The sequence below is a fragment of the Capricornis sumatraensis genome, chromosome 4 (assembly GCF_032405125.1).
Source record: "Capricornis sumatraensis isolate serow.1 chromosome 4, serow.2, whole genome shotgun sequence".
NCBI classification, from domain to species: domain Eukaryota; kingdom Metazoa; phylum Chordata; class Mammalia; order Artiodactyla; family Bovidae; genus Capricornis; species Capricornis sumatraensis.
The window spans coordinates 77,017,021-77,031,067 of NC_091072.1; the positions used below are offsets into that span (position 1 = coordinate 77,017,021).

At 51.1% G+C, this 14,047-nt stretch overlaps 1 protein-coding gene across 1 annotated transcript in view; it reads left to right on the forward strand.

Moving 5' to 3' along the window:
- Positions 1–3,276: 3,276 nt before the first annotated feature.
- VDR (vitamin D receptor) overlaps positions 3,277–14,047 on the forward strand; it is a 33,022-nt gene continuing 22,251 nt past the window's right edge. Inside the window, exons 1-2 of the mRNA XM_068971801.1 lie at positions 3,277–3,350; positions 6,760–6,907. Of these exons, the coding sequence (XP_068827902.1) occupies positions 6,762–6,907 (146 nt within the window). The 5' untranslated portion in view covers positions 3,277–3,350; positions 6,760–6,761. The remainder of the gene's footprint in view (positions 3,351–6,759; positions 6,908–14,047) is intronic.

A 14,047-nucleotide genomic window follows, 5' to 3' on the forward strand; every position in this document is an offset into this window, starting at 1 on the left:
CAGAGCTGCGAGGATGATGAAATGAAAGCAACCAGAAAAGGGCGTGCACGCGTAAGCCCATGTGCAATTGTGGCTGGTGTGTGCACAGACTCACCCCCTCCAGAGACAGCCCGATGTGTGGCTGACTCCATGTGTGCCAATTTTAAGAAGAGGAGGAATTTTCTCCCCCTCTGCTGGGAAATCACATAGCTTTCCATTTCTTTCCAGAAGGAGAGGGAGCTTTGAGCTAATGTTCACAGTTAGAAAGCCCATTCTGATCAGCCCATTCCCGGTGCAGCTAAGCGGGGAGCCCGCTCTTGGGCTCCCAGCCCCCACAGGACCCTTGCAAGGGGCCACATCCCTCCTGTTCTTCCTGGGCTTTAGCATCTGAGGGTGAAGGGGCCTCACGTGTTCCTGGGAGGGTCGGGGAGAGAACTCAGTGAGGGAATTTCATTCCTGACTGATCTTAAGGCCTCATCATGGTGGGAATTTGGCCTGGGAGTTGCACACTTTCAGACCTGGAAAAGACCTTAGAGGTCAGACCTCTGTCCACTGCTTGGTCCTCCCAGAGTCACAGCTTTGCTGCCCTCAGGAGTCCAGGGAGGTCCAGTGACTGCAGCAGAGTTAAACCTGGCCCAGCGGCAGTTTGATCCTTGCCTTCTGAGGGCTCTGCTCCAGACACCCTGCAGCGCCAACCCCAGGAGACCGTCCTAAGCGAAACTCTGCCTGGGGGCGTCCATTCAGCAGAAGCCGCTGGAAGATGGGGTGCCTGCTGCGTAAGCTACCAGGCAGACGTGTGGGAGAGGCGGTGGTTGTGGCTTCGATGACTGGAAGGAAACATGTTATCTCCTCATTTCTTGCTAAGGCAGGGTCAGACCTGGGGTCAGACTCAGGCAGGGGTTTTGATGTGGGATGCAGAGCCTGGAGGAGTGGAAGCCAGGGGCTTTCTGCAGAGCTGAACCACTCCCCCTCTGCTTCTCTGAGGCTCAGTGCTAGGGGCATGGGTATTTCTAAGGCAGGGGCAGGAGGGGGTGGCTTTGGGGACAGTCCCAGCAAAGGCAGTGGGATGTTCTCATACTCAGAACATGAATTGGGGTGGGGGTTGTATGATGTGGCAAAGGGGGTAGTATTAAGTTGTTTTTTTCCACTTGTCCTTTTTTCACCCTGTGTCTTTGCCCTACTTTCCGTCAACTTGGACCTACAGGACCATCTTTCCTATAAGGACCACCCAGTGGTGCAAAGTTGCCTGGGGAGGAAAGCTCCACCTTTTGATGGGGCTTTTCCTGGATGAAAGGGGTTGCCAGGATGAAGAGAGATCCTGGCTGATTTGGGAGCCTTGGGAAGAAAAGAGCCAGGACATTCTTCCGTGGTGACCTGGGGATGGTCCTGCCCGTTCCTCCCTGACTTGGTGGAGGTGAGGGGAGGCCGGGGCTTAGGGGGAGGAAACCACTGAGCTATGTCCCTTAGGAAAGGTGGCAGAGTGGGGATGCGGGGCTCAGCTGCCTCGGTTCAAATCTGGGCTCCAAAGATAATCATCTTGTCTGTGCCTCAGTTTCTCCATGCCTAGAGGTTGTTGTGAGGATTAAATGAGTGAGTGCACAGGAGGAATCTGGAGCAGGGCGGGAGTGAGTACTAGCGCCCCTGACAGTGGTTATCACTGGGCTGGAAGAGTGGCGAGGAGAAGAGGGCCGCCCTTTATTGGCCATTGCAGGCAGCCCATCCTTTCCTGGTCCTGGCTTCACTGCTGGCCTGGCCGTGGGACCCTGGGCAAGTCTCAAAGTGCCCTACCTGGAGTTTGGTTTTGCCATCTGTAAAATGGGACTCCTCTGCATCTTGCAGGGTGGTTAGGAGGTTACATGAGATCCCAGGTGGGAAGCTTAGCAGTCTGGCACATGGTAGATACGCACACACTTTCTCTGTAAGTTCAGGGATGGCGAGTCACTTAGATCTCAGATCTGACTTCTGAGGGTCTTAAGGGCTGAGGGCAGTGGTCCTTTCTATACCCAACTGGCCCTCACCTCAGACTTCCTGTGGAGCAAGCCAGGAGTCTGGGAGATTGCCAAGGCTGTGGGGCAGGATCCTGAGGAGCCTTGTTGGCTGGGGGCCTTGGGCAACACGAGCAGAGGGAGAGAGGAGAGCCCGGGGCAGTGGCAGTGTCTCTGTGCCCTGCAGGTATCCCTCCTCCACCCACGGCCCTTGGGAGGGGGTCGGCCATGTCCACGTTATCTCAGTAGGGTCCACTGACATTCTCCTCGCATGTTCCTTGGGGGCACATGGGCTAGGGGGCTGGCAGTCCTAGGACTGAGCCCAACCTGGATGCTCCTTGCACTCTCCCTGCCCCTGCCTCGTCGGACCACTAGGAGGCAGAGAAACAGAAGCTGAGGGTCTGAACCTTCCCCATGGGGGGGGTTGCCTTAAAGGCCTTTCCAGGGCTCAGGTCAGGCACCTGTGTATCGATTATCTCCCAAGCTAGTTCCTATTGGTGTCAGCGAAGGGGGGAAGAGTGTATGTGCGTGTGTGTGTGTGTGTGTGTGTGTGTGTGTGTGTGTGTGTGTAGACAAGCAGCGCTGGGTGTGGGTGAAGGTAGGAAGGGTGAAATTCGACCAGCCCCAGCTTGGTGACCCATCACACCACTAAGACCCAGAGTCTGGACACCAGAGTCAGGCCACCTTCAGCCTTCGCCAAGGCTGGGGGTGTTGAGCATGTCTGGGAAAGAGCTAAAAGTGGCAGAAAACATCCTGTTTGAAAACCGTGTGTTGCTGTATTTAACCCCTGCAGCACCTGCTCCACCTACACCCAGGCTCCACAGACCGTACACCCCAGACACCTGTCTCTGAAGCCATCCCAAGAGGCCAGGTCTGACTGCACTGCCCCCAGCACCCAGGCGCCGGTCTCCTTCCCGCCCTCCAGAGCCTGCCAGGCCACCCTCTGGCCCTACTCCTCCAAGCATCCCTAAAACCTGGGGTGGGGCCGCAGGAGCAGTCGAGCTCCCAGCACCCTCTGAAGCAAGGAGGCTGCTTCCATCTGCCCTCCCGCTGGACGCTGCTCACACCGCCCCCCCCAAGAGAAGGTGGTTCCCGGCTGCCGGCTGGGCTCCTGCCCCTTCAGCCCTGCCAGTGATGACACGTCTGCCCCCAACAGATCACTTCTGTCCAGTTTTCAGTCCCCGTTCTGAGGACCAAAGTCCCTGGAAAGAGGCTCACATCCTCCCTGATGGGCCCTCTAGAGCTCCAGTGGTGAGATCAACACAGGGCTGTACATAAAGCATTTATTTCCCTTTTTTCATTTCAGAGTCCTTTTGGTTGGAAGTATCTGCGAGCCCTCACAGAAGGGCACCCCTTGGCCTGACCCCTGTCCCCCTGCTCCTACAGGTGGGTGTTTCCTCCTCAGCCACAACCTCTGGGCTTTTTGTTTTCGAGGGGTGAGGTGGGCAGGGATGTTGAATGGGGGCAAATAGGAAGGCATTGGTCAGAGGGAGGAAGAGATCCTCCCTGCCTTTGGTAGATGTGGGTGGGTGCATCCTGTGTCAGCAGAGTCCGCAGCAGCCTGAAGCTGAGACCCAGAGCTGGGCCCAGGTCGGGGTGGGGGCTCAAAGGGAGGGGCTTGCAGACACCCCAGCCAGGACCCCAGGGGGTCATCAGCAAGGTGGTATTTCCAGCCCAGCTCCCATCTCCTTTGTCTCTCCTGCCCTCTGCAGTCTCTGCCCTTCACTCCTAGCACTACCAGCTCTCAGGCTATAGATGCCTGGACCTCCTCTCCACCTCTGGACTCTGGTCTAGGTCCTGGCTTCTTGGTAGCAGCATGTAACCCTAGGTAGGGCTGAGTTGTCTCTTAGTTCACCTGAAATTGTCCTGCTCTCTGTGGGCCTCTGGCTGCTGGGTCCAGCCTTCAGTTGGGCCTAACCCAGTGCCTGGGGCCCCACTCCGGGGGCCAGCAGCCTTCCTGGCATCCCCCTGTTACAGGAAGGCACAGTTGCGGTGCCGTGTTGACACATTCTGCCAACTCTCTTGCGTTATCACCTCTTCCGTGAGCCCAGATGATGCTGAATACTTGTTAGACTGATTCGACCGATTTCCCTCCACCCCCACATTTAATTTGTCTTTTTTCCACCAAATCCACCAGATGTTGGCCTCTGAATGACACAGAGTCTGTAGCAACATGACGAGGAGTTGCAACATCTCAGCTGACCTAGGGTTAAGCCACAGGCATCCTAGACAGTTTCTCCTCCTGGGGCCTCTGGGGTCCCTGCCCACTCTTTGGATGTGTATGTCATACTCCAGAAGCCTGGAGTCAGCATAGACTTCCTAAGGGTTGTGGGGACAAGGCTGACAAACTAAAGGCACCCTCTCTTTTATTTTTGTTTTAACAATTAGGCAATGTTTTATATATACAGATGAGCATATAAAACAGATAATGGTATTTTAGTAGTAGTAGTAGTAATGGGGCTTCCCAGGTGGCTCAGTGGTAAAGAATCCACCTGCCAATGCAGGAAGCACGGGTTCAATTCTCAGATCTGGAAAATCCCCTGGAGAAGGAAATGGCAACCCATTCCAGTTTTCTTAACTGGGAAATCCCATGAACAGGGAGCCTGGTGGGCTACAGTCTTTGGAGTTTCAAAGAGTCAGGCAAGACTTAGTGACTAAACACACACACACACACACACACACACACACACACACACCATAATACCTACCACTCAAAGAAATTGAATATGGCTAGTATGTAATGCCTCTGCAAGTCCTCCCCAATCTCACTCCATCAGAAGTTTCTGTTAATCATTCCTTTGCTCTTTTTTTTTAAAGTGTTTCTCTCTCTGTCCATGTGTGTATATAAAAGCATTATAGCTTAACAAGTATCAACCTTGCTATGACTGGGCTGGGCAACAGGGTCACTGTTAATAAAGTTCCCAGGAAAAGAAAAGCTGAAAGAGAAAGTTGGAGGGTCTGCTAGGTCTGTCTGTGATCAGGGACCCTCTACCCCTTCAGGACTAATAGTACCTGTCCTTCTCTGTCCCACTTCCTTCCTTTAGCTTAAAATTCTTCATGGATTATTTTTTCCAATATTAAGTCTTTGTTTTGTACCTTTGGTAACTGTAGTTGCTGCTGCTGCTGCTGCTAAGTCGCTTCAGTCGTGTCTGACTCTGTGCGACCCCATAGACAGCAGCCCACCAGGCTCCCCCGTTCCTGGGATTCTCCAGGCAAGAACACTGGAGTAGGTTGCCATTTCCTTCTCCAATGCCTGAAAGTGAAACGTGAAAATGAAGTCGCTCAGTCGTGTCTGACTCTTAGTTGCTAGAGAACTTCAATGTTTGGACTTCTCTGGGCCTTTTCTGTAACGAGTAATAATAGTAGTACATGCAAGGGACTTCCCTGGAGGTCCAGTGGTTGGAACTCCATACTTCTACTGCAGGGGGCACAGGTTCGATCCTTGGTCAGGGAACTGGGATGCCGCAAGCCTAATAACAACAACGATAATAACAATAATAATGATAATAGTACTTGCCTCATTGGAGTGAGTTGAAGATGGACTGAGAAAAGACCCTACTGGTCTTTGATGTACCTTGGCTCAGGTCAAGGGCCTAGTCATTGGAAAGAAGCTCAGAGCCCCCAGGGGCCCCCGGAAGCTACCTCTCTCAGTGGGATAATGTGGCACTGTGGTGTGGGAGGGGCTAGGGCGCTTGCCCCCTTGCCACTGACTTTCTCACTTGATTTCCTTCTCCCCTGAGGCCAAGGCACTTAAACCTGTAGTGACCCTTGTGAGGACTCAGATAAAACTGGGAGGCAGCCCCATCTGAAACCTTTCACCAGGCAGGAGGGACCCCAGACATAGCCCTGAGCTAGTAGCCGGCAGGACTGCAGGCGGCAGGTGAAGCTGAGGTCCTGACTTGCCCAAGGGAAGGCTTGTCAGCTGCTTCCTGAGAAGACTCTCCCAGAGCTATTGTATTTTGTCCTCTCTGTCTCTTTTCCCTCCTTCTTCAAGTGTGAAATCTATCTCCAGATGATAATGCCTATTTATAAAAACAGCCTCTGAAAACAAAATTAATTCCTATATGACTCACATTACTCAGAAGGACGTTCAGAACAATGTGTTGAATTTACATTGAAGGGAGAAGGGGGAGAGGGAATGCTTTGATAACCTGGATACCAGGACAGCAAGGACACCAGGCTGTCCGTCCTGAGCTGTGGGGCTGCTTGGAGCTGGCATGACAGGGTCTGCTGTGGGCAGGTAACCTGTCTTCTTCCCCTTGCCCTCAAGGATAGAGGGGCTGAAGGTGTCCCTCTGTGTACAAGGCTGTTGGAGGCCCCCTTCCCTTTTGGAGAGGACCCTGGGCAAAGAGGCCTCTGACCTGCAGCAGGTCCACTGCTGAGGTGCAGCTGAGGCCAGTGGTGTGCGTATCATTCACAAGAACCTTCCTCACACCCAGTGAAGTAAACGCACTCTTCAGATGAGGACAGTGGGACGCAGAGAGGCAGGACCCCTCACCCAAAGGAGTCCAGCCCATAGGCACCAGATACGGCCTCTGGTTCTCCGCGCTTTGACGCCAGGCCACGCCATGAGTATCGCCACAGCGCCCCCTGCAGACGTGCTCCAGCCTGTCTGGGGAGACCCGCTTCTGCTTGTGGCCGGCAGCCTCAGGGGGGTGAGCTGGTGGCACCCGGAACCACAAAGCGAGGGCGCCGAGGATCCCACTGAGGCCTGGGCCCTGGGGACAGCTCGACTTTGCTGAGCTCCCGGCAGAAGGGCTGCCAGCGGCCTCATCCCCACCTGCTGTTCTTGCAGCCATGGAGGCGACTGCGGCCAGCACTTCCTTACCTGACCCCGGCGACTTTGACCGGAACGTGCCCCGGATCTGCGGGGTGTGCGGGGACCGAGCCACCGGCTTCCATTTCAACGCTATGACCTGCGAAGGCTGCAAAGGCTTCTTCAGGTGAGTCCCCTGCAAGAGCGAGGAGTAGCGGGTGAGGAACAGAGTTTCCCGCAAAGAGACCCTGCGTGTTCTGTGTCTCCTTCCTCACCAGGCCCAGAAACACTCCCGTTCTCACAGCCACCCGGGCCAACAGGGTCTGTTTCTTCCTCCTCTGCCCTCGGCTCCAGCTTGTCCTCTGGCCCAACTGCTTCCTGGGTGGAAGCAGTTCATGTGAACCCCCATCCGTCCATCACCCCTTGACATACAGCCCCCTGCACCCACCCATGTCCTTCCAGAGTGAACCTCCTACCATTGATGATCAGAGCTTCCTAGTCCAGGAGACTGGCATGGCCTCCAGGAAGCCCAAGAACTTGGCCTCAGAGCACGCACCCCCACCCTCTCCCCTCCTGCCACCATCCAAATCAAACCATCCCCTGGAAAAAGGGAAATGACATCCCTAGTTGGACCTCCATACTTGATTTGTGCACCACGACTTGCTTATCAAAGTTGGAAAGCTAACCTCAGAGTGTGCAGGAAAGCACACGCATTCTGGTTTGGTCAGGGCTAGTTTTTCTGCGAGCAGCCTCTTCTCTTTTCATGTAGGCCCAGCATTACCAGTGCAGATTGTATGGGAAAGTCCTGGAAAAGCTGGACAAAGGCTATTCCCATCTGGAGCCAGGGAGGGAGGAGAGAGAAGTGAGGAATGGCAGGGTGGGATTCAAAGCCAGAAGTTAGCATTTTGCATATTTTGGAGAGAGAAACAGAATGGAGCCTGGAAGAAGGCGGCCAAAAATGAGCTTCTATGTAATAGTCTTGCTGAGGGTGAGTAAAGCTAATGGCAGGGCTTTCCATCAAAGAGAGGAAAGAGCGAATCAAGTCCAGAACAAGGAATCCATTTCCCTGAACTGGCACTGAGGGCAGCGTGAATCAGAGGCCTCAGGACTTGTGTGGTGGTTCCCCAACAACTCAGGGACCCCTGGGCTCTATAAAGACAGGCTCCTAACTCACCTGCCCTCTGCGGCAGAAACTGGCAGGCCTGGAGTTTGATTGCCTTGAGCCACCGTGCCGAGGCCACTTTGAGTCTGAGCTGACTGACGGCCACTACTCCCTCCTGCAAGGTCTGGTGTTATGGTCAGCAAGCTGCTTTTATCTTGCTTCCCTGTCCTCCATATACCTTATAACTTTACTGCCTCTGCCTTGATGACAGCCCAGGCTGCACTTTTTGAAGAGCCAACATCTCTGTCGTTGTTTGGCTTGAATTCTGTTTTATAAGTATGCACAGTTGATCCTCATTGTTTGTGGAGTCCACATCTGCAAATCTGACGACCTGGTAAGCTCTGCTTGTCATCCCCAGGTCAATACTTGCAGCACTGGTATTTCTGGACACGTGCAGAGTGGAGAAAAATTCCGTCTCTCATTGCACACGTTCCCAGCCAAGGCTGAGCCAGACATTCTGCCTTCTGTTTCAGTTCTCACACTATGAACAAGTGTCCTGTTCTTGGTATATTTAGTGCCATCCTTTTTGCATCTTTGTACCATTTGATAGTGATTTCACTGTGTAAGGTGGCACCCGAGCATGGTGCTGAAATTCTTTCAGGTTCTCCTAAGCATGTGAAAGCTGGAAGGTGCCTTACAGAGAAAAGACATGTTAGACAAGCTTTGTTTAGACGCAGGCTGTAGAGCTGTTGGCTATGAGTTCAATGTTAATGAGTCAACAACATGTATTAAATAAGGTGCGTATAAATAGATGCCACACATGAAACAAAGTTATTTACTGATGGACTGATGAAAGCATTGTGACCAGAGGCTCACAGGAACCTAATCCAGATTCTCCTAGGAGCGATGATTCAGTATTTGCTGATTCAGCTTTCATGATGGCTTTATGAATGTAACTACCACAAAGAACAAGAGTAGACTGTCTGCATGTAATTTCTCCTCCTCTCTCCCCTCCACACACTTCTCCTTTGCTTCATCCATATACTATTTGGTAATCTTCTTCTTTAGTCTATTTCAAATAGCTGTTTGAGAATTCCATTGTCAGTTGTATCTGTCTGCAGAATCCTCATCCTGGGTAGGAAGGCCTCTGTCAGAAGGAGGTCCTTCTCTGTGTTGGGTACCACATCCTTGAGAACACAAAGATAGCACAAGTCCTTACTCTCCAGAAGCTCTCTCAGCCCTGCAAGAGCAGTTCTCAAGGAAAAAGCATTACCTTAGGGTTGAGCCACTGACTATATTCTAACCCCTGGGATATAAGCCCCTTTGACCATTTAGTGTTTGATTGACTTCTAAATCAAACTAAATTGCTCAAGAAGTGAGTTGTGATCATTTCAGCAAGTCTAAGACTCATAATCAAATCAAAGTGTGATTATGGGGGTTGGTTGGTTCTATTGACCTATGGTCAAGAATTAGAGACTATTGCCAGCCAGTTACTCCTGCAAGCCATTTCATACTGTTTCTACTCCCTGCTCCTCTGGAATACATGCAATCCATAGAGAAAGATGCTATTTCCAGTGAGAATGAAAGGTTGGCATGCACAGGCTTCTAGATGATTATATGTCTTGGTAGTATGTTAACCTAATATGTTAAAAGGCAAAGACATCACTTTGCCCACAAAAATCCATATAGTCAAGGCTATGGTCTTTCCAGTGGTCATGTATGGTTTTGAGAGCTGAACCATAAAGAAGGCAGAGCTCCGAAGAATTGATGCTTTCAAACTGTGTTGCTGGAGAAGACTCTGAATACTCATTGGAAGGAGTGATGCTGAAGCTCCAATACTTTGGCAACCTGATGCAAAAAGCCAACTCATTGGAAAAGACCCTTATGCTGGGAAGGATTGGAGGCAGAAGGAGAAGAGGGTGACAGAGGATGAGATGGCTGGATGGCATCACCTATGACAATGGGCATGAACTTGGGCAAACTCTGGGAGATGGTGAGGGACAGAGAGGCCTGGTGTGCTGCAGTCCACGGAATTGCAAAGAGTAGGACACACCTAGGTGACTGAACAATGTTAACAAATCATAAGCAAGAGCCACAGGGGGGAAATATGCAGATCTACTATAAAGCATAAGTATATAGATAGATAGATAAAGACAGAGAGAGAGAGAGTGAGTGATGATCTGTGGATGAATCTCTGGTCATGAGTGGCTTTGTTCAGATTCTAATACAGGGAAGGTGTAAAGGATGAGAAGAAAATCAGAAAGACCCCTTTGATGAAGAGAATGAAGAATATGGTGAAGTTTAAAATCCTTGCCTGGAAGGCAAGCCTGAGAAACAGATTGCATTTGCCTCTCTTATGTTGTTGCCTTCCTCCTCATCAGGACACCATGAAGCTGATATGTGCAGTAAGCGCCAAGCTGACAAAGATGATGTGGAGCAATGCCTCCTTATTTGTGAGCCCCAAGGTGCTCAGGGACCTCATTAATGGTGGGTTTGGGGAGAGTGTAGGCTGGTGAGGACCCAGGAACATGAACAATGTTCTGGCTCTCAGGAAGTTCACCCAAATGATATTTGCAGGAGCCGTGATGTGAAAGGAGGCAGAGAAATGGGGCAGGTGTCCAGCGACTCAAGGTGCTTAAAGGCAGTAGAGTAAATCAAGCGGTGAGGAGTGGCCGCTCAGGGTGTTACTTGGGCATGAGTGAATCAGTCACCAAGAGGTCAGTGTTGCTAGAGAGAACTTTGTCCAGGTCAGCTTGGCAGCTGCTCAAGGATGTGAATGGAAGAGAATGAGGGGGGTCATGTTCAGAGCAGCCAAGACTGATGTTTGGAAGTTTGGGTGGAGAAGCCAGATATTTGGAGAGGGGACTCCACTGGAGGTGTCAAGAAAGGCAGCTCCCTGGACATGAGGAAGGTAGTACATTTCTTTCTGGTCAGTTTTATTTCTTTAGGAACCCAGCTCTCCTCAGGGCTCACTGGTGTGAATTCCCTCTCGGCGCACCTTGGGAATCCTCTCCGTGTCCCGGCAATAGAGGCGCCCGTGGAGAGGATGGGCAGAGGTCACCCCCACTTCCAAAGTGCCCATCTCGGGTCCTGCCTCTGTCCTCTGTCCTACATGAGTCCTTCAAACAGCACCTACTTCCTGCCTGTGGACTCTGGGGGGGGACAGACTTTTGACACCTGCTTCAGCTGGAGTTGAGATATGGTAGATTCATGTTAAAGACCATATTACATAAGAATCCCAGAGGCTTTGGAATCCAAACAATCTTGATTCTAATGTCAGTTTTCACACTTTTTAGCTGTATGACATTAAACAAATTATTTCACTTTCCATTGCCTTTTCGTGCCACCTGTAAAATTGGGAGGATACCTATCCCACTAGGCTGTTGAGAGCCTCAGAGAGAATATGTAAAGTGCTGGAAGAGAAGGCTCTTGATCAATGATGCTTTTTATCACTGTTCCTTTGCAGTTTCTGAGAACAGATAGTCCTCTCCTATCCTCTTTTATGGGACCTGGAACATATGTAACTGTGATGTGTCAGCAAGGGTCTCTGGCAAAAGGTCCCCAAACAGGAGTTAAATATCAGATATGAGAAAGCAAGGGCTTGTCCAGGGAGCTCTAGAGACCCTCATGTCAGTCGAGAACTCTGTGGGACCTGATTGGCACTCAGAGAAACCGGACATTGGTTGCTGTAAGTCACAGAGGGCTGTGGGTCTAGACATCAGGAGCAACAACACATGAAGCAATGATATGTTTCGAGCTTCTCTACCTATGGAGCCCCACACCAGCCATGCTGAGAGGGAGTGGAGACGTGCTGACTGCTTCCCGGGTCTCAGACCCTCATGGGAAGGTTACACACTGCTGTCTTCAGCCACCCGTCAGCACTCCCTCCCACTGCCCCTGCCTGCCAGTTCCTCTCCCTTCCCTTTATTTAGTGCTTAAGCACTAAAGGTGCAGTAAAGGTCCTGCTTCCTTTGCTTAATCCTACAACACCCTCTCCGTAGGGTTGTTTCCGTTTTACAGATGTGTAAACTAAGACATGGGGAGATTAAGTGACTTCCCCAAGGTTGTGCATTAGAATTTAAGCCCAAATAGACCCATGTAACCAAAGCCTGTGTTTCATTTAAATTTTTTAAATAGTTATAAAGGGTGGTGTTTATTTGCTGCTGTATTTGGTCCTATGAATAACCCCTGTGAATTTTTTTTTTTCTTTTTAGATGTACACAGTTCAAAAGGGGACATAAGTGAAAAACAAATCTTCCCAATCCAGTTCTCAGGTCTCTACATGAGACTGGTCTACCCATTTCCAGGATGAACTCCTGGAAATGGCTTTACTGTATGAATAAAGGCTCCATGCATTTTACATGCTGGTAGACACAGGCAGATCTTGTTTTATTGTGTTTTGCTTTATTGCACTTTACAAATGTTGTGCTTTTTACAAATTGAAGGCTTGTGGCAATTCTGCATTGTCAGATGATAATTAATAGTTTTTAGTGAGAAAGTATTTTTTAATTAAGGTGTGTACATTGTTTTTATAGATGGAGTGCAATTGCACACTTAACAGCACAATACAGCGTAAACATAACTTTGACGTGCACTGGGAAACCAGACATTTGTGTGACTCACTTGATTGCTATATTGCCTTTATCACGGTGGTCTGGAACAAAACTGCCATGTGGCAATATATACCTGTCTTGCTGAACAGCTCTCCAAAAAAGAGGCCTGTGCTCCTTACCATCAACCTTCCTTTCCTTAAAGTTGGCTCTTCTTTTTTAACGCACCTGCTGAGAAGCCCTGGTGGTCACCACACACAGTGAGCCCCGTAGGTCTCACTATCAGACCACACAGACCTTTGATATCAGGAGCTCTAGCAGGCACTGGCATCTAGACCAGGCTCTGGAATTTCTCTGACACTGGAGCTGCAGTAGAGACAAAGCTGAGAGCTAGCACTTGGCCCCGGTCTTGGACATTACAAGGTGTGTCTCTGCTGGCAGGGATCACCTACTCAAGAAGGACCCTCCGGACAAATAAAATTAAAAGAGAAGGACCCTCCCGTCCCAGGCCTGAGACCCTGGCTCAGGTGCCTGAAGCTTTTGTGAGCTGCCTGTCTCATGTTTTGATGAATTGGTCTCTGGCAGAAGAATCGGTCAATGTCCTCTCTCACCCCGGCTTTCTAGAAACTGCATCTATATTTAGCCTGGTTGCACCACCGCTACCCCCCTTTCCTGAGCTGGGGTGTAATTGCCAACCACCCAGAGGATGAGGCTGAGAGCGCTGCTGAGGAAATGGGCTCCCATGGAAACCTGAGGCTCTTGTTTCTCAAAACCAAACCAACTCACAGGCAATTAGCTTTGGGAGGAAGGCAGGGCAGGGTCTGGATCTTGAGGACAAAGCGCAGAGCCAGAGCTGGCCAGTCTGGGTGCCCTGAGTCCTCATGGCAGAGGCCAGATGACAGCCACGTGTGTGCAAGAGCCCTTAGAAGGCGGCAGAACGGAACGAGCTAGGCCTCGGAGCCCAGGGAAACGGTTCTGGCCAACAGCCCACATGCCTGAAGGGCTGGCTGCAGGATCCAGGCTCCAGGAAGGGCCTGGGTCTGCCGTTGGAGTTGGTGAGGGAGGTTTCTGCCCCCACCCCCTGCCCCGGACACTGAACCCCACAGCCCAGAGCGTGATGATGTTCTTCACGAGGCACAGCCTTTGTCTCCCCAGCCACTATCCAGCTCCCTGCCTCTGATTCTATCTGTAGAGGAACTGAGGGAGGGCTGGTTACTGCATGTTTTCATAATAATAATTTTAGAAAAAAAAAAAATTTAGAGCTCCATGCATTCATAGGCTCCTTTCTGCTTTGCTCAAACAATGTGGAGACATAGTTCAAGGCTGGTGGATTCCAGGACAAGGAGTGGCAAAGGATGAGAAGCCCAGGCTGCATTAGTAGCCTGGCCTGAGCCCTGCTGTGAGGTCGTGTGCTTGGCCACATCTTTCTCCCTCCCTTTGTCTCCCTCTCCTTTCCTCTTCCCCTCCACCTCCTCCTGTCTCTCCACTTCTCTCTCGTCATGGTCTTGGTCCTCTTCCTCCTTCTCTTTCTGTCTCAGTTCTCTTGGGCTTCGAACTCCGAGTAAACGGTTGAAAGCAAGGAGACGGGCCCCAGCCCCCAGCATCTTTTAACCCAGCTGGAGTCCTATCCCAGCCTCTTTGGAGTCCACGCCTGTTGTCAGGCAAAGTCGGGCTG